General features: G+C 57.7%; 1 protein-coding gene across 1 annotated transcript; it reads left to right on the top strand.

Annotated features, from left to right (window-relative positions):
• Window positions 1-200: 200 nt before the first annotated feature.
• MNT (MAX network transcriptional repressor) lies at window positions 201-16,071 on the top strand. The gene is made up of 6 exons (XM_065897438.1): window positions 201-273; window positions 5,695-6,253; window positions 6,822-6,863; window positions 7,009-7,120; window positions 12,204-12,396; window positions 12,535-16,071. The coding sequence occupies exons 1-6, from the start codon at window positions 201-203 to the stop codon at window positions 13,281-13,283; spliced, it is 1,728 nt and encodes a 575-aa protein (XP_065753510.1). The 3' UTR covers window positions 13,284-16,071.
• Window positions 16,072-19,611: the final 3,540 nt, after the last annotated feature.

Below are 19,611 nucleotides of genomic sequence, written 5' to 3'. Positions count from 1 at the left end.
TTACATTTTGCAAACATTTGGGGAGACCTTGATTTTTCTCCCCCTGCTCCCCCGTTCTTCCCTGTGGAGTGCGCTGTGCCGCCCAGTCCTGTTGCCCCCCGGAGGTGATCCCTCCCTCCTGCCTGCCCGCCAGCCTGACCTGTGCCCGGTTTGCGGGCCGCAGTCTCGGCCCCGGCGCGCCCCCGGCAGCTTTCGGCGCGATGAGCATAGAGACGTTACTGGAGGCGGCCCGCTTCCTGGAATGGCAAGCGCAGCAACAACAGAGAGCACGTGGTGAGCGGCCGGGCTGGGCCCCTGGGGCACCAGGGAAGGGGAGGCGAGCGACCCCGGTCCCCGATCCTACGCGAAACCGCGAGCGGTATCCCCCTCCCGGGCGGCCCGCGAAGCCGGGCAGTGCAAGAATCCACGCAAGAGCCGCCGCCCGGGGAGGAGTGTTGTGGGCAGTGAGATTAATGAGTTCATTAACATGCAGGGAGGACCCGGCTCCTGTGGACGCCACCCCAGCTGCCTACCACCCCTTGTGCCACCTTTCGTGGGGGGCTTCCTTCCCGTGGGCCAGCGGCGCCCTCGGTAGGGCTGAGGATGTGCGAGCCGGGGGGTGGGGCGAGGAATGGTGTTGCGTGGGGGTGGCAGACCCGCGCGTGTGTGCGTGTATGCACGGGGGATGTGTGATGCGAGGCTCGATGAGAGCGGATGGATGGACGTGTACACGGGCGAGTGTCTAGTGCACACGAGTGGGCGTGTGTGTAATGGAGTGGGGGGTGGAATTACTCTACGCGGAGCAGCTCCCCGGCTTCCCTGGCCCTGTGCGGGGGGCGCTCCCGGCATATCTACGCGCCGCTTGGGGCGGAGGCGGCCTTTGCAGAATAAAATGACATCGCGTGTCTTATGATCCTGGCCAGCCCCGCCTGACCCCGCCTCTCAGAGCTGGGCTGGGTCGCGCGTCAAGGGTTTGGGTGAGAGCCGGACTGATTGGACATCTGCGAAACGGCCCGCAGGTCTCCAGGGGCAGTCCCCGGGCCCCCCTTGCTGCCCCCCACTTTAGCCGGTGTGGAATGTGGCGTGTCTGCGCGTTCCAAACCCGCTCTCGGCTGGAATGTTGCGTGTGCCTGCGTTCCAAGCCCGTTGGTTACACCGGGTGGTGACGTGGACCGGCCCCGCCCCCGACCACGTGCACGGGGGACACTCCCGCTGGGGACGGCGCAGCCCAGCCCCTCCCAGCCGCCTCGCGCTCGGCCGGGGGCGGGGCCTGGGCGGGGCTGGCTAGGGGCCTGGCGCCGGGTTGGGCCCTGGCTCTGGCCGCTGGGCATCTCCTTGGGAGAGCCTTTGCCCTACGAGGGAGGAGCCGAGCTCACCTGTCGGTTCTCCCCCCAAAGTCCTGTTTTTGATCCTGGGGCTAGGGAAGCCCTCAGAATCACTGGACATATAGAGCTCACATACTCCCACTGACCCTCCCAAGACGTTCACACCAGGGCTCCCTGGCAGCACCCCTGGCCGCGGTGTGGAATGAACTAGGCGAGAAGGGGCAAACTTTGGTGCTCTCTAGACAGCGGGGAGACGGAGATTTGCGATGCCCCCTATCCCCACGCGCCGTTGTTGGTAGACCCCAGCTTCAGGGTACTGCAGAAATAGGGACTGGGGGAAGACCTCCTTTTTCCGGACTGCTGCGAGGGCCGCAGCCCTGGCTTGGCGTGCGTGCAATATCCGGGGACTGCTGTTCTCTCCAACCGCCCCCCACAAGGCCTTCGGCCGGGTCGGTTGTGGTGGAGAGAGTGCTTCGCCCTCCTTTCCTTTCTCTCTGCCTATTGTTGCTTCAATGATGAGTCATGCAGGAGGTAGTAGTGTGTGTTGTGTGTGCGCGCGCGCGCGCGCCTGCAGCGTGTACCGCCGCCGCTGCCGCTGCCGCCGCTCCGGCGGGCGGGGGAAGCAGCAGTGGACCAGGGGGAGCGGCGGGTCAACCGGCCTCTCAAGGTCAAGAGTCACTCGAGATATGATGTGAGACCGACAGTGCTTGGGTTTTCGGAACTGATGGGCCAGGACGTCAGCTCACGCGCCCCTCCCCCTTGTCTTCGAGGTCCAGAGCAGGGTCAGGTGGTGGGCAGTGCAGGTGGTGACCGAGAATGTCCTGCGTGCCGGACCAGCGGCACGGGGAGGAGCGTGCACAAGATTTGGAGAGACTGAGTCACCTGCTGCCACCATCAACACAATGCAATTCAGGAGTTCCTATTGTGTCCCCACTGTGTACCGCCCACTGTGCTAGGAGGCAACAGGATTGACCCTGCTGTTGCTCCAAGGGAACACTCACTTCAGCTTCACTTTACCCGCAGGCTGGTTGGCCATATGGGGGAGGGGAGGAGACCCTCACTGTCATGTCTACCATGCTTTCCAAAATAAGTCAGTCCAGAGCTGACAGTAAGAACCACAGGGATGACTTGAGCAACATTTGGAAGGAACATGGGAATGGCTCTCCTCTAAGAAGTTGCAGAGCCCTGTCCCTCCTCCAGGTGGTGAGAACTGGGGACAGGGAGCTGAGGTGAGCCTTCTTGTTGGTGGGGCAGGGGGACTTAGGGGATGGATGGATGGATGCTGGAAAGCCAGGTTTACTCCAAACACTCACGTGTAGATAGCCAGACCTGGCTGCAGCAGCTTAATCTCTGCAATTCATTATTTTCTCTTACTAGAGGTTCTGTCCTCTAACTTGGGGTGGGAAAAAATGGGAGAGAAGGGGGTGCTGGTGAGCCGGCTGACCAGAACTGCTTTCTGGGGGTGTGTACCTCACGGGCAGCCCTGAACAGGGATCCTCTCATCTGGGGCCCCGTTCAACCTCAAGCCTCAAGTGACAGTTTATTGACCTAGACCAGCCAGTTTGCTCAAATGATGAACCGAGGATGTGTGTGCACGTGCGTGTTTGTGCACGAGGGGAGAGAGGAAAGGGCAAGGCCATCCTGGTGGCCAGCAGGAAGGCCTGGTCATTTCCAGCAGTCATGGAAGTGACTCAAATGGGACCCTCTTCTACCTGAGCTAGTCGCACCCTGTGCCTGCCTCATGCACCAAGCTCCCTGTTACGTGTAGAAGGGGAAAACGCCCCTGAATATTGGGGGCCACTACCTGACGTGGACTCCTCTGGCCCCAGGTCTGTGCCTGCTGAGCCTCTAGGCCACAGTGGCTTTGGGGACGCTCAGAGCCCATACTCTCCACTGTCGGCCTGGACCCTTGGCCCCTGGATCACCCAGAAGGGTCATGCAAAATTCACTGGGGGCAGCTTCTGGGCAGAGCCCAGGGAAGGTGCCAGAGTATGTGTGTGAGACAGGGTGCACCCAAGGGTGCAGCAGAGCATTATTTTGAAGAGCCTAAACCCATATTTACTAAAACTCAGTTTGCTCTCCCCACTTTGTTTCCCCCTGCCCAGTGCACAGGAAGGGGGTCAGTGCTGGGTGGGGAATGAAGGCAGGAGGCTGTAGTGGGCTGGATCTGGCCTGGGGCGCCCCCTCTTCTTCACCATCAGTTAAGCTTTTTCATGCTGATCCAGGTGTGATAGAGCTTGGCCATTCACCTGGGTCCTTCCTGGCATCTGTGAAGCGTGCCTGCCTGGCCCTGGAAGAGAGAGGGTAGGTGAGAAGGAGGTTGCCATCTCCTGGGTGCGCTTTGGAGTTGACTTAAAATATGGGGAATACGAGGTTTGCCTTCATTCTAGGTTCCCAGAGCACCTGGCCTTGGGGTTCGGGGCCCTGTCTGTCCCCCTGCTTGTGGGAGAGTGGAATACTTGCTCCAAGGCCAATGAAAGTTCAGGTCCTGGCTCAAAGGAATGGAGATGGGGCTGTTTTGGGCCCTGAGCTCCAGGACCTTGTCTTGGGGGTGGGGTGGGGGGAGGTGGAGAGCGGACTGGGGATGTCCCAGGCTGGGCCTGAGAAGGGTTCCTTTCCCAGTGTGGCCTGTGGGAAACAGGAGCGCAGAGAGCTGGTTTTCTCTGGGCCTGTAACAGAAGCCAGTGCTACTGGCTTATAGCAGCAAGCTGGTGCAGGCCTGGTAGCTTCCCTTCCTGAGGGGCAGGGGAGACACGGAAGAGGCCGTGCCTGCTGACTCCAGCCCTTGAATGCTGGCTGCTGGGAAACCACTGAGTGCTTGCCCTCTCAGAACACTTCCCCCGTACTTCCTCCTTCGCCTCTTCTTCTCTGTGGGAGGGAGGGGCTCTGAGCAGGCCTGGCTCACACTCAAGTCGTTGATTGGCCAAAGGGCCCTGAGGCCTCACGTTTTCGGTGGGGGGGGGGGAGCTGAGCCCAAAGACCTGTGTGGTGGGGTGCTCTTCTCCCCAGGGGGCACTTAGCTAACCTTGCCCCCTAGTCCCACCCCTTGTGGGTGGTGTGTTGGGGCGTGTCGGCCCTGTGCTGTCAGCTCTGTTAGTCAGCAGCGTGGTGAATCGGGACAGGAGGGAGGGCTGGTTGACCAGCCTGCTCCCTGGCCTGGGGGCTTCAGCCGCTCCCCTGGGCCCTGGCCCAAACCTGTAGCCTGGGAACTAGAATGGTGGGGGCCAGGGTGGGGATGGAGAGGGGCCTCTGGATCGGGAGGGGCCTCTCCCTTTGCCCTGTTCTCAGCCCGCTGCTGAGCAGGCCTCTCTTTCTGGCGGAGCTCTCGGCAGAGATGCTGAACTGAGGCGTGCAAGGTTGTCGGGGCTCACTGCCCTGTTCAACCCCCGTTTAAAAGCCCTGCTTTCCTTTCTGCCTGCCTCTTACTTTTGTAGTTTTTGCTGCTGGTGGTGGTGGGGAATAAGTTCCAGCACAACAAAGGGCAGAGAAGGACCAGGTGCATTTTGAGTATAGACCTTGAGGAAACAGGCTTTGGGACCTAGCCTCGGAGTCCGGAGTCCTGGGCCTAGTTTCCTCACGTGTGAGCTGACGGTGATATCCCTGCCCTGCTTGCGCTGTGGGGCTCTTGTGAGATACAGGGTGTGTGTGTGTGTGTGTGTGTGTGTGTGTGTGTGTGTGTGTGTGTGTATGTGTGTATGTGTGTACGCGCGTATAGACACCTAGTGAGCATACGTTGGCACAGCAAGTACCAAGCATTCACCAGGTGTCAGAAGACCTGGCTGGGTTTAGCACCAGTTTTACCTTTGACTCACAGTATGACCCTCAACAAATCATTTTGCCTCTTTGAGCTAATTTATCTCATCTATGAAATGAAGGTACCGTCTGCCCTCTAGAAGGTACCTCCCCAGAATCTAGGATTTGACCACTTCCTCTCTTCTCCTGGTGGCCTGTGAGGTCATTTGCCTTTACTCACCTCATCTATCACTCCCTCCCCTTAGCCTTGCAGCCCCTGCTCATCACCTGCTTAATCCTTCAACATTCAGGGTGCCCGGCCTCCAGCACCCTCACTGACAGCTCCTGCTCGGCCTCTCCACAGCGTCTTTCTTCCCCCAGCCTGGATTGTTATGCCTGTTATTTGTCATATCCCCTCACCCCACCCCCATCTATGAGCTCCCCAACAGCAAGGACCAGGAGTCTGTTTTATTTGATCACTAATGCGTCCCCAGCGCTTAGCCCAGTGCTGAACTATCGAGTGTGGATGAGTATTTGTGGTGTCACCGGGTGCTGCCTGGGATGGGGTCAGAGGAGGGGTTGCACCTGGAGGACAGGTGAAGCTGGGGCCCAGGACCGCCGGCCCTGTTGAGACACCCCTGGCGTTCTCTCTGTGTAGAGGAACAGGAGCGGCTTCGCCTGGAGCGGGAGCGGGAGCGGGAGCAGCAGCAGGCCAGCAGCCTGGCCAGGCTGGCCCACGCCCTGCCGGTGGAGGAACCCCGCATCGAGGCACCGCCCCTGCCTCTGTCGCCGCCCGCGCCCCCGCCGGCACCCCCGCCCCCGCTGGCCACCCCCACCCCACTGACTGTCATCCCTATTCCTGTAGTGACCAGCTCCCCTCAGCCTTTGCCCCCACCCCCACCTCTGCCCCTGGCACCTCGCCAGCCGGCTCTGGTTAGCGCCCCTGGACTCAGCATTAAGGAGTCGGCCCCCCTTCCCACCAGGCCGCAGGGGCCCACTCCTGCTCCTCTACTGCCGGACTCCAAGGCCACCGTTCCACCCACTGGCAGCCCCAAGCCTTTGCAGCCCCTCCCCACACCCATCCTGACCATCGCCCCACACCCTGGGGTCCAGCCCCAGCTGGCCCCCCAGCAGCCACCCCCATCCACTCTTGGGACCCTGAAGCTGGCACCCGCTGAAGAAGTCAAATCCAGCGAACAGAAGAAGAGGCCTGGGGGGTGAGTGAGGTGTGGCACAGGGGCTGGTGGGATGGAAAGGAGAACCAACGGCCCACAGCCTGAGCGGTGTGCAAGAGAGAAAGTACCCTCCCAAGCTAGCCTGGCAGAGCCACGGCCCTGCCTCCCCAGCCCAGAAGCGCCTTCCTATATTTGGATATGTCCTCACCCTGGGAGTGGGGAATGGTCATTGCCCTCTGTTGTTCTCAGGCTTCTGTGTTTTCTGACGCCCTCCAAGGTTGAGGCTAATGGCATTTCGAGGCCTTTGGACAGGGTATTGGATTATGGGGCTCTTGGGTAAGGGCCGGGGTCCACTGGCTATCCCAGGAGCCCTTCACAGGTGCATGGATGTGATGGAAGGTAAAGGGGTTGTGAATTACAAGCCTACATGTGCCCTCCAGGGGGTGTATGCCCCACGAAACAGGGCGAACAACTGAACAGCTCTCATCGCTACTTCTCTAGAGAGACAATGTCAGGGACAAAAAGCCTGTGACATTTGGGGGGGGCAGGGGGTGGGAAGGCCGCCTAATTGGGCCCTCCTCCCTGAGCCCCCTGTCTGTCTGGATTTCAGAATCGGAACCAGAGAAGTCCACAACAAGCTGGAGAAGAACAGGTGTGTGTGTGTGAGCTTGTGACTCTGGGCCCGCCCCGCGAGCTACCGGGACGGTCCGTCCGTGGTCCCCAAGCTCTCCTTAGGCCTTCCCTCCCGCCCCTGGCCCCCTGGCGTCCGGCTGACCGGCGCTGCTTCCTCTCCCCAGGAGGGCCCATCTGAAGGAGTGCTTTGAGACCCTGAAGCGCAACATCCCCAACGTGGATGACAAGAAGACATCGAATCTGAGCGTGTTGCGCACGGCGCTGCGGTACATTCAGGTATGGGGGAGGGAAGCAAGGCCCAGAGGAGGGCGGGCGACTGACGCTGCGCCGGCTTCCTGCGCGCCCCGCCTCCCCTCCGCGGCCCCGCCCTCGCTCCCTCACCGGCTCCCCCGCCCGCCTCCACGCGGGCGCCGAGCACATGGCCCGGCTGACGTCAGCGGGGCTCCCCACCCGGGAGGGGGCGGGGGACCGGCGCGCGTGCGCGGGGGAGCGCGGTGGTGGCGCTTGGCTCCCATCCCCCGCCGGGCTGCCCCGCGGAGCCCCGCGATCGGCACGGTCCCTGCGGCTCAGTGTCAGCTCGGTCCGCGGCCCTGCCTTACCGCCTGCCGCGCGTTAGTGCCCCGGCGGGTGGGAAGGGCGTGGGGTGGCCGGCGCCTCCACCGCGCCCGCCCGCAGCGCCTGGGCGGGAACTGGTTTCAGCCTGAGACTATCACGGGGTGGGGGGGGGGGGCTGGGCGTGGCTCGTTCCGCAGGGTGGCGCCCTTGAAACACCTTCCCCCCCCAGCCCGCGACTTGTAGCCCAGACGGACCAAGATCCTTGCAGTAAGCGCACGGAGGTGCCACCCCCTGACTTTGGGGGGTAAACCTAGGGGAGGGTGCAATGCGGCAGTCTGGACGACGAGAAGCCCCGGGGTCACCGAACCTAAAGACTTACGTTCTCCTTCCCTCAGGGTTTAAAAGAAGCTCCTTTTTAAGGGACCCTCCTGGCCGTGTGCCCCTTGCCTTTGGGCATTGGCTCCTCTCCGCAGTACGGGCGGGGGGGCACCGCCAGATAAGACCGTTGCCGTGACGGCCCGAGTTTCGGTTTCCCTGGAAACCGGCCGAGGGTTCCGCGTGCCGGGAAGGAGGCTGTGGGGGTGGGGCGAACGGCCATGCTCGGCTGCCCTGGAGACAGCCGGAGGTAGCCGTTGGGGAGTGGGAGGGACTTAGGGCTCCCGGGCTGCGGAGGCGGGGCAGCCTCAGGGTCTCCCAGTCGGCGCTCTTGGGAAGCTTGGGGGCTGGGCGGCATCACGCCTCGGGTGGGCCACCCTTTCCCCGGCCTCAACTACCTCAGGGGTCACAGCCCTGAGGTAACCGGAGCCAGACTTGTTGAAGGAGGGGGGCGGAGGCGCTGCTTCGGGCCTGCTCCCAGCCGGCAGTTCCCTCCCCGCCTTCCGCGAACGTGCGCCCTTCCGCCCGCCCTCCGGACGAGGTGGAGGGGCTGGCGCCCTTCCAGGCCGCTTCCCGGCACGGGAGGGGAGGGGCCGGGCCCGCCGATTGGCAGAGCTGGGCAGGGGGCGGGACTCCTGCGCGCGCGGAGGGAGGGTGCGGCCTATGGGGAGTGACGCAGCAAAGCCGGGTCCGCGTGGGTGCGCGCGTGCTCCGGGAGGGGCGGGGCCTCGGCAGCCTTGAGGGAATGGGAGCGAAAGAAAGGGGGAGGGGACCCAGCCTCGGGTTTCAGAGGCAAGGATCTCCGGGAGGCTTTTTTCTGGGATGTTTCTGCAGAACTTGGGTTTGAGTCTAAATTGCTAGTCTTTCAGCCGTAGGAAGTCATGTAGCCCGGGAGCAAACCCATGTCTAAATTATTTGACATTTTCTGTCAACATCGGTTTCCTCTTCTGCACTGCGATGATGCTAAGTGGGAAGAAGCAATAGTATCTTCGTCAAAAAGATGTGAGGAGAATGGGCCGTCTATAAATATTAACTTGATAGCAATTATTGAGAAGTAGGAAGGATGGAATGGCGCATTCCTCCCTGTAGGCACGTACTTAGGTCCGGAAGCCTTGATTGCGAGACGGTGGATTTGAAAGTAAGTCAGAAATAAGAGACTCAGTAGAGCCAGCAGACTTGGGATTTGGGGCTGGGCTGAGTGGGAAGCAAGGTGGACCCAAGCTATCCATAAGAGATGCTTGTCCTGGGGCTAGCAGTGGAAGCAGAAATGCTGGAAAACTTAACAAGCCTCCCTGTAAATGCTCAGCTTCGTTCATTTACGCATTCAGGTACTTTTGGACAGCCCTGTGTCTGATTGGGAGGCTAGAAAGTGGGGAGCAAAGGAAGAAATGTGGATCTCTGTCCTTAGGTTGGTCTTGCCCCAGAGTGTCACATAACCAAACAGAACTCTTTTACGAGGGCATAGTAGGGATAGGGGTCACAGGATCTGTTCTGGGGAGTTAGGGAAGTTGCTGCTGAGGAAGGGGCATTTGAGCTGGGACCTGAAGGCCAGGGTGACCGAGACAAGTGGAGGGCAGAAAGCCCAGTGCAGACCAAAGTTTCTCCAGTAGGAGGAAACGGGATGCATTTTTGGAAGTTAAAGGTGGTCAGGAGGGTTGCTGTGCAGAGATGGAGGCAGCAGGGCACCAGATGGGAGTTGGAAGGGAGTACTGGAGAGACCACGTAGGGTGGGGAGACTGAGGGCTTTGGTTGTGTGCTGAGGTGGGAAGCTATGGGAAGGCTGTAGCCCCCATCCAGACCCACAGTACCTTGGAGGTAGTAAAGGATTTGAAGACAGTGTCAGTGAAGTGGACAGAAACAGGAAGAGGAGTAGGCAGGTACCAAACCACGCATCCAGGTAGTCTTAGAAAGGAAATGGGTTTAGAATGAAGCAATGGGGACAAAAGTTAGACCCTGGGAAAGCTTTCCAGGGATCTCTAGGCCTGTGGAGAGCTGGACTAGGTGAGAACTGGAGGTTTGGGCCCCTGACATCCTCTCTTACTGAGCCGGCAGTCTACGCTCCCCACTAGCTAGCAGGTAGCATTCCGGACAGGCACTTCCAGCCCCCTGCATCCAGGTTTGAGTGAGGGCTGACACACCCCAGGCCTCATCATTAATGTGGCTCCATCCAATTGGCACGTCTAGCACTGGCCTCTCAGGGTAGAACCAGGTGAGAAGCCAGATGTGTGTGTGTGTGTGTGTAAATCAGGGCAGCGGCGAATCTTTGTGGCAGAAATATGGGGAGAGACAGGTTAATCTCAAAGCCAGGATGATAGAGCTGTGTGTGGCCTGGGACAGGCAACAAGTATAAAAGGTGTAAAGCTGCCAGATCTCAGGTCAGTACAGAACATCGCTGTGTCTGGGTTGCGTGTCACAGGCATTACCGTTTGAGGCATCTCTGACTTGTGAGGCCAGGAATGTAAGCAGTTTGGGGCTGCAGGAGGGAGCGTGGGGAAGTTGGGCCTAGTTGGTGTGTGGAGTTGAAGACGTTGCTGTGCCAGGGAGGTCAGGTGAACAGTCAGAAAAGGCTGTTGCAAAATTGCCTGAAGGAACTGGAATCAGGGGAAACTCAAGTCTAATGAGAGACTGTGATTCTCCTGTAATGAGGCGGAGAGACAAGGTAGAGGTGGGTACCAACACCCTCGGGTTGTCACAGATCGTTCCCCCGAGGCTAAGACATCACTCATGGCTCTGTCCTGGCCACTGGTAGCCTTAGGGGATGCAAGGTAACCGCAGAACAGTCCTTGCCCCGCTCCCAGGGTTGGACAGGGACAGCATGTATTGAGATGGAAGAACAAAACGTGGAATATTTAGGGGCTCGTGTGAGCCAGTGTCAGTCTCAATGCTGACAGTCTCATTAAACGCTCAGAGGTGTGGTGCCAGTGCCAAGAAGGGCTTGAGGGTAGGAGAATGTACCGGGAGGACGTGGGATGGGGATGGAAGTGAGGAGGTGGGGGCCCAGAGGTGGGCCTGGAGCACAAGCAGGTAAGACCTGGAGGGGTGAGAAGGGAGGATGTGTGTGTGAGCCAGTGGGCTCCACACTTGGCTGTGAATGGCAAGCCTTGGAAGCTAGAATCTCAGGAGCAGGTCAGGTAAGAGACTCAGGGAGCAGGAAGCAAGATTGTCCTTGCTGTCTGGTGGACCCAGCAGTCATGACGTGCCTGGGCTGAGGAAAAGCTGGCAACAGGGAGGCCTGCAAGATTTAAGATGAGATGGTTGAATGAAGTGTCAGTCGGGAGGTCACAGAGGACAAGGAGAGAGTCTCGGTGTGGAAGGGAGTTGAGAAACAGGACAGGAGCCGGCAATTCAGAGCTGCTAATAAGCATCGTTCGAAGGGAAGCTGGAGACACTTCTGACAGGGGAGCGTTGCCACAGTCTGGGTAGCGGGGCATCCAGCACCTGCGGGAGGGTCGACCTGAGAGCTTGCCTGTGGCCCTGGGGGAGTTGAAGGGGGGATGGTGCCGTGGACAAGGGAGCTCTCTCCAGTGTTCTTGGTGAAGTGGGTAGCCTCAGTGTCACGGGGGAGGAGCTACCTGCGACCTGTCGTAAAGGACGGAGCCTCTCCAGGGGTGCTCAGGTGGAAGCGACGGTGCTGTCCTCCCAAGAGCTGTTTCTCATTGGCCGGGGCAGCTCAGGGGCAGGTGTGGAAGGAGGGGCACATTGCAGGGCCTGGGGTAGCTCAACAACCTGGGGCGTCTGGAGGGCTGCGGGCAGCGTGGACGTAGTGCAGTATGGAGAGGTGGCACAGGTGGGCACCGTGGGGAGGAGCCGAGGAGGTGCACAGCCAGCAGCTGTTAGGGACGACATAGAGAAGGTCAAGGAGATGAGATGGGGGTCTCAGAATCTGGTGGCTCATCCTCCAAGGGTATTGAAGTTAAGGAGACTAGTGAACGATGAAGGGGAGAGAAGGGCAGGATCGTCTGGGGATCTTTGAGGCATGGGTTCCATGGAGGGTAGCTTGTGCCATCCGTGAGTGACAGGATGGTGTGAATGACAGTGGGGGCCTTGGGCACCACTGAGAAATCTGTTACCCTTTCCGTTCTGCTCCTCAGAATGGAGGGAGGTGCCACCAGGACGGTGGATGGGGCAAGAGGCAGCGAAGCCCCTCAAGACGGAGTTGATGTGGGAGTAGGGGAGGGACTGACCTGGATCCACACCTGCCTGAGGGCCCACGGTTGCCAGATGCTGGGCCTCCCTAGGCAGAGCCGTGGACCAGAAGGCAGGTGTGTTCTCCAACAGCCCCCGTCCACCCGGGCCCCTGGTCACTGCGCAGCTGCCCCTGGGGGCCAGGTGATCTGGAGGTGAGGGCAGCGGTGGGAGGTGTTTGTGGTACCGTGGGCCCCGTGGCTGCCACTCAGGATACCTTGCTGTTACTGGCTCTGTTCTCCAGTCCCTGAAGAGGAAGGAGAAAGAATATGAACATGAGATGGAGCGTCTAGCGCGGGAAAAGATTGCCACGCAGCAGCGGCTGGCGGAGCTCAAGCATGAGCTGAGCCAGTGGATGGACGTGCTGGAGATCGACCGCGTGCTCCGGCAGACGGGCCAGCCTGACGATGACCAGGCCTCCACCTCCACTGCTTCCGGTGAGCTCCACCCCCAACCCGCTCCGTGTCGGCCCCGCCCCAGCCCCAGAACGTTCCGGGCCCCCAGGGTCATCTGCTCCTTCAGGCTCTCCCTGCCAAGCCCTTCTGACCTGTGCCTATCCGCGTGCCCCCCCACAGAGGGCGAGGACAACATAGACGAGGATATGGAGGAGGACCAGGCCGGCCTGGGCCCACCTAAGCTGAGCCATCGCCCCCGCCCGGAGCTGCCGAAGCCACCACCCAGCACTGCGCCCACGCCTCTGCCTCCGCACCCCCAGCCTGTGGCCCTGTCTCCTGCCCACCTCCCTGGGCAGCAGCCGCCACCGCCACAGCAGAAGACACCTCTGCCAGCCCCTCCCCCCCCCCCAGCTGCCCCGGCCCAAACGCTGGTGCCCGCTCCAGCCCATCTGGTGGCTGCGGCTGGGGGAGGCTCCACGGTCATTGCCCACACCGCCACCACCCACGCCTCAGTCATCCAGACTGTGAACCATGTTCTGCAGGGGCCGGGTGGCAAGCACATCGCCCACATCGCCCCCTCGGCCCCCAGCCCTGCTGTGCAGCTGGCGCCCGCCACACCCCCCATTGGCCACATCACGGTGCACCCTGCCGCCCTCAACCACGTGGCCCACCTTGGCTCCCAGCTGCCCCTGTACCCGCAGCCCGTGGCGGTGAGCCAGCCCGTGGCGGTGAGCCACATCGCCCACACCCTCTCACACCAGCAAGTGAATGGCACGGCCGGGCTGGGGCCCCCGGCCACAGTCATGGCGAAGCCAGCCGTAGGGGCTCAGGTGGTACACCACCCCCAGCTGGTGGGCCAGACAGTGCTCAACCCCGTGACCATGGTCACCATGCCCTCCTTCCCGGTCAGCACGCTCAAGCTGGCTTGAGGATGAGGCCACTCAGAGGCCCCCTGTGGGGGCAGGGAGGGAGACCTGTCCCCCACTCTCCCACCCACCAGCTCCACACATTCCAGCCAGGCCCAGGCCCGCCCCACCCATACCCACCCCCAGGCCTCCTAGGGGAAGGGGGTGCAGAGACTCTGAGCCAGGGGAGGGAGGGGCCTCCCCAGGGAGCTGGGCACAGGGCAGGGGGTCACCCCACTGCACTAGGACTTGACAAAGTGATGAGAGACGCTCTGGCAAATGCGCCGCCTGTCCGGCCTGGTGCCAGCTCCAGAGCCCTTCCCGCCCCCCATCCCCGGAAACCAGTGCGATGTGGACATCGTGTTCTCCCGCTTCCCCCTGCCCTGCCCACCTTCCTCTGCCGCTGCTGCTGCTATTGCTCTGTCTGGTGAGATGGCTGAGCGCCCGGGCCCTCCCCCCCAAGCTTCAGCTTTCTCTTCCCTGGGTTCTGGAGGGGAAAGGGGGGAAGCAGAACTGAAGCACCTTGGCCCGGAAAGCTGGGGACTGAGTGTGGCCCTGCTCTGAGTACAGGTGACAGATCCTAGGATGTGGCTTGTGTGGAGTCCCACAGACTCCAGACAGTGGGTGCCCCAGCCTGGAGCTCTCCAACTGGTTGCAGTCATTGTGACTCATCACAACAAACGAGTAAAGACAATTCTCTCCTAATAGTAAACCAAACCCAAGCCCTTGCCAAGCTTCCCAAGCCCCTCAGCCCTTGCCACTGGGCTCCTGTCTTAAGGAAGGCAGGCTGAGGGCGGGGGTGGGGAATGAGGAGCTTGGCTGTCTCCTCCTGCCCCCTCCTTGACCTCCAGCCAGGTCTGGACTGAGAGGAGGGTGCTCTGGACCCTGTCCCCATCCCTGGACTTGACTCTTGGCTTCCAGAAAGTAGAGAGGAGGTCTGGCCTCTGTTTGGTACTGTGAACTCCCTGGAGGGATGAGTACACCTGGATGCCTCCTTGCTGCCTGGGAGATGGACCAGCGTGTGGTCTGGGTTCCAGGAGCCTGAAGCCACGCTGTTGAGGTAATCAGGAAGTTAAAATCCAGGGGCTTGGCCCTGGGGCCCTGTGGGAGGGAGCATGGCCAGACCCGGGAGGACTGTTGTTTCTGACCCAGCTTCTCCATCTCTGGCACCATCTTTCTTTGCTCTGAAAGTCCCCCTTTCTCCAGCAGGCTGTTCTGAGCCTGCCCTCCCCAGTGGGGGCTGCTGTGTGCCACCACCTTCCTGTGAGGAAAGGTCCTCAGCTGGGCCAAGGGCGGGGCTGAGCTTGCAGTGGGGAGGAGCAAGGGGGCCTGTGTGTAGGGGACGGATTTCCCTGCCATCGCCTCAGCAGCCCGCTTTGGCTTCTCTTTTTACGTGCATATTTATTACAAGTGGCCTTGTGTCAGACACACTCAGTTACACATGTGCACACTTGGCTCCCCACCTGGACACACTCACCAATGGCCTTTCAGAGTGTCTGTGGAGGGGGAAGCCAGTGTTCCTGGGTGTGAAGTTTGAAATGACAGCCAGGGGAGGGGGACACTGAGGAGGCCAGCAAAAGTCTTGAACAGATTGAGCCACCTAAGGACTCACTTTCAGTTCCTTTTGGTCCTGGAGACCTACCTGGGGACTGTTTCCTTGTCTCCTGGGGTGGGGAAAGGGAAGGCTTTCTGGACACCCCAGAGGTTTCTAGGAGGGCACCCTGTACCCCCCCCAAATTGCGGCTCCCACCTCACACTTGCCGCCTTTCTGCACCTGCAGCCACTGCCACTATCACCCTGTTTTGGGCGGAGCTGGTTTCACTCTTCCTGGTGTGATTATGTTAGAAAGAGCAGAGGGAGAAGGGCAGGCCTGGCCCCCAGGAACAGTCAGAGAAGTACTGGCGAGCCGTCCTCCTCTCAGCTCTGCTCACCTTGAAACTGTCCTGTTAGCCAGTTGCCCCTCGGGCCTGCACAGATACCTCATCCGCCCGCGCCCCTGCCCTTCCCCGCCCCCACTGCAGCAGTGCGGGCCTCGGAATCTAGTGCCGAATGACTATGTCCAGATCGGTGACGATGGGTGTTGTTGCTGTTGTTTTTGTTGTTTTCGTGAACGCTGTGACGCTGTGTGCCCAAGAGGGCAGCCTCCACCCAGCCCTTCCTTGGGCATCTCCCCTGAGAGCTGCCAGGACCACATCTGTCCTCGCCCCGTGGGACCGCCTGCCCCTCCCCTCCCTAGCCCTTCCAGCCTGGGGGATGCGTGCACACGTGCGCACGCACACACACACACACACACACATCTTACCTCTCATGCGTGTTTTACTTTTTGATGTTCAGAGTGGCTCACTGGCTGGGAGTCTTTACCTCGGGGAGATGGGGAGGTTGGTTCCTTGGGGGGCCAAAGAAGGGCAGGGAATTCCTGGAAGGGAATTAGGGGTCACCATAACCCCTGCCCTTTCCAGGAACAGCTTCTTCTTCCCCCATCCCAGAGTCCCACCCCCATGCCCCAAAGAGGTGGCCCTTGTTTACAGTGAGGACTTGGTCACTGTGTCTCTGTTTCCTAAAATATAAATCGTAGCGACCCCAGACTGTAGAGATTTTTATGTGTTTGGATACATCTGCTGTGTGGGAAAAAACAAACAAAAAAACTACAAAAACCCTAATTTTGTACATATTGTATTTTTACTATTGAACTGTATTCTAGTGGCTGTTCATGCTCCAAGACATTAGGTATTGAGACATGAATACTATCCATGTAATAAGCACTTGCCTGGAATAAAATATAAAATTGAAATAAACCTGCACTGAAACCCGAGACGGAGCTGCCACCTGCAGCGTCTGGGTCATTTTGTTGCAAAAGGAGGCAGAGACCTTCAGGGAAGGACCTCCAGCAAGAAGCAGTAGCATCCTTTCCCTGTTGATGGGTTGGGGGCAGAGTCTTCAAGTAGGTTCTAGGCTGATGGAGTTTAGAAAAAAGATGAGGGGCCTTACTGTTCGGGTCCCAAGGCTCAATCCCCAAGCTCTGAGAACTGCAGTTCTGGTCGTCCTCATGCTTTTGCAATACTTTACACTTCCTCAAACCATTTTTACCAACACTATCTTGTTTCATCTCCTAACAGCTCGTTGAAGAAAATAGGCCAAGAAATAGCAGATGAGGAAACAGGTTCGGGGTGGCTGAGTGACTTGCTAAGGTCACATGACCAGCCGGGGACCTTGTGGAGCTGCAGTCCGATCTCAGCTGGTGCAGAGCTGTCCCCAGGCACGTGCCACCCTGTCCTGGGTCTGTCATGGAGTCAGGGATCCTGAACTCCAGAAAGTTCCAATGGGAAAGCTGGAGGATCCTTTCACAGGAGGGCTTCCTGAGACAGGGTGTACTTCTGGGGTTGTAGTTAGGACAGGTCATCTGGGGAGTCAATAAGGCTGTCCTTTCAGGGAAAGGAACAAGAAGATGAAGTTGGAGGTCAGGGGTCAAAGAGCCATGTCCTAGGCTGAGCCTTGAAGACCTTGGTCCTTGTAACGACATCTTTTCTCCCCAGTTTAGGAGAAGCCACCCATTTGGCAGGCTGGTAGGTGGGGAGGTAAGGGAGAGTGAGATCAGGGAGCAGTTGGCTGGGCTAAGCTGTAGACCAGCAGGCCACTGCTCTAACTCCCTGACACTTGCCCCGCTCCCAGCTGCAGCCCGGACAACTGACTCAACTTCTCTTCCTGGGGTGGGTCTGAGGTTGCACGTGGGGATGTCACCATGGGGAAGGGACTGGTGGCCACCAATGCCGCAGGGTCCCGTTGTCTGAAGACCCGACCTCAAGAAAGGCCGGGCTCGGTGCTCCTCCCCACTACCCTGCAACCTGCCAGCTCCTTTCATTTGTGAGATGCTTGCTCCCTCTGCTGGTAGCTCCAGGAAGTGGTCGGTCCCTTCCACTTTAGGGAAGGCCTGGGGTAAGGGTTAACGTAAACTGAGTGTCAGATGCTGTGCCCAGCGCTGGGGACAAAGCTGAAGACTCTACCCCTGGCCGTGATGACGCAGTTTCAGCTGAGGGCTATAGTACCTCCTTACTCATGCTTCCTGCTACTTCTTTCCACACACAGCCCCCAGCAGACCCATCGTTTTGGCTGTGGGATTCGCTCTGGCCCTAGAAGCTCAGTCTGGGGTCTGGGAGTGCCAGCACTTCTGGGTGGAGCAGAGAAGAGGTGGGAGTGTGTGAAGGAACCAGCCACTTTCCAGGCAAGTTATCAGGGGCCTTTGGTGAACTTTCAGGTGGTGTCACAGCAGAGGGATTGTTTTTTCTTTTTAAGTATACTTGATTTACATACAATGTCATGTTAGTTTCTGGTGTACAGTAAAGCAATTCAAACATATATACACATACACACACATACATGTAGATCTTCTTTCACATTCTTTTTCATATTCTTTTCCATTATGGTTTATTATAGGGTATTGAATATAGTTCCCTGTGCTATACAGTAGGGCCTTGCTGTTTATTTTTAAATTTTATTTATTTATTTTTTGGCTGCGTTGGGTCTTCGTTGCTGTGCGCGGGCTTCCTCTAGTTGTGGCGAGCGGGGGCTACTCTTCGTTGTGGTGCGCGGGCTTCTCATTGCGTTGGCTTCTCTTGTTGCAGAGCACGGGCTCTAGAACGCAGGCTCAGTAGTTGCAGCGCACGGGCTTAGTTGCTCCGCAGCACTTGGGAGCTCCCCAGCCAAGGATTGAACCCGTGTCCCCTGCATTGGCAGGCGGATTCTTAACCACTGCACCACCAGGGAAGTCCCTTGTTGTTTATTTTTGTATATAGTAGTTTGTATCTGCTAATCCCAAACTCCTAATTTATCCCTCCCTCACCCCCCTTCCCCTTTGGTAACCATGAGTTTGTTGTCTGTTTTGGTATCAAATTTTAGATTCCATGTATAAGTGATATCACATGGTATTTGTCTTTCTGTGCCTGACTTCACTTAGTATGTTAATCTCTAGGTCCATCCGTGTTGCTGCAAATGGCATTATTTCGTTTTTTTAAATGGCTGAGTAGTATTCCATTGTATACATGTACCACCTTTTATTTATCCATTCATCTGTTGGTGGACATTTAGGTCGCTTCCATGTCATGGCTCTTGTGAATAGTGCTGCTATGAACATTGGAGTGCATGTATCTTTTCAAATTAGAATTTTCTTTGGATATATGCCCAGGAGTGGGATTGCTGGATCATACGGCAACGCTATTTTTAGTTTTCTGAGGAAACTCCGCACTGTTTTCCATAGTGGCGTCACCAACTACATTCCCACCAACAGTGTAGGAGGGTTCCCTTTTCTCCACACCCTGTCCAGCATTGGACTGTAGACCTTTTAACCAGGGCCATTCTGACCTGTGTGAGGTGATACCTCATTGTGGTTTTGACTTGCATTTGTCTTATAATTAGCGATGTTGAGCATCTTTTCATGTGCCTATTGGCCATCTGTATGTCTTCTTTTGAGAAATGCCTATTTAGGTCTTCTGCCCATTTTTCGATTGGGTTGTTTTTTTTGTTGTTGAGTCGTATGAGCTGTTTGTATATTTTGAAGATTAAGTCTGTGTCGGTCGCATCATTTGCAAATATTTTCTCTCAGTCCGTACCTTCTTGTTTTGTTTGTGGTTTCCTTTGCTGTATAAAAGCTTATGTTTGATTAAGTCCCATTTGTTTATTTTGCTTTTATTTCTATTGCCTTGGGAGACTGACCTAAGAAAACACTGGTATGATTTATGTCAGAGAATGTTTTGCCTGTGTTCTCTTTTAGGAGTTTTATGGTGTCATGTCTTATATTTAAGTCTTGAAGCCATTTGGAGTTTATTTTTGTGTGTGGTGTGAAGGAGTGTTCTAACTTCATTGATTTACATGCGGCTGTCCTGCTTTTCCACCACACCACTTGCTGAAGAGACTGTCTCTTCTCCATTCTCTTGTCTCCTTTATTGAAGACTAATTGGCCGTAGGTGTGTGGGTTTATTTCTGGGCTTTCCGTTCATCAGTTCTAGTAGCTTTTGTGTGGAGTCCTTGGGGTTCTCTCTCTATAGTTATCATGTTATCTGCATATACTGACAATTTTACCTCTTCCTTTCCAATTTGGATACTTTTTTATTTCTTTTTCTTACCTGATTGCTGTGGCTAGGACTTCCAATAATGTGTTGAATAGAATAGGTGAGAGTGGGCATCCTTTTTCCAGATTTTAGCAGGAAGGCTTTCAGCTTTTCACCGTTGAGTATTATGCTGGCTATGGGTTTGTCATAAATAGCTTTCACTATGTTGAGATACGTTCCCTCTACACCTACTTTGGTGAGAGTTTTGAATCATGAATAGATGTTACAGCAGAGGGAATTCTGATTGCTCC

The sequence above is a fragment of the Phocoena phocoena genome, chromosome 19 (assembly GCF_963924675.1).
Source record: "Phocoena phocoena chromosome 19, mPhoPho1.1, whole genome shotgun sequence".
Classification (NCBI taxonomy): domain Eukaryota; kingdom Metazoa; phylum Chordata; class Mammalia; order Artiodactyla; family Phocoenidae; genus Phocoena; species Phocoena phocoena.
The sequence above is the reverse complement of the archived record's forward strand: the minus strand, read 5'-3'. Positions and strand labels throughout refer to the sequence as shown.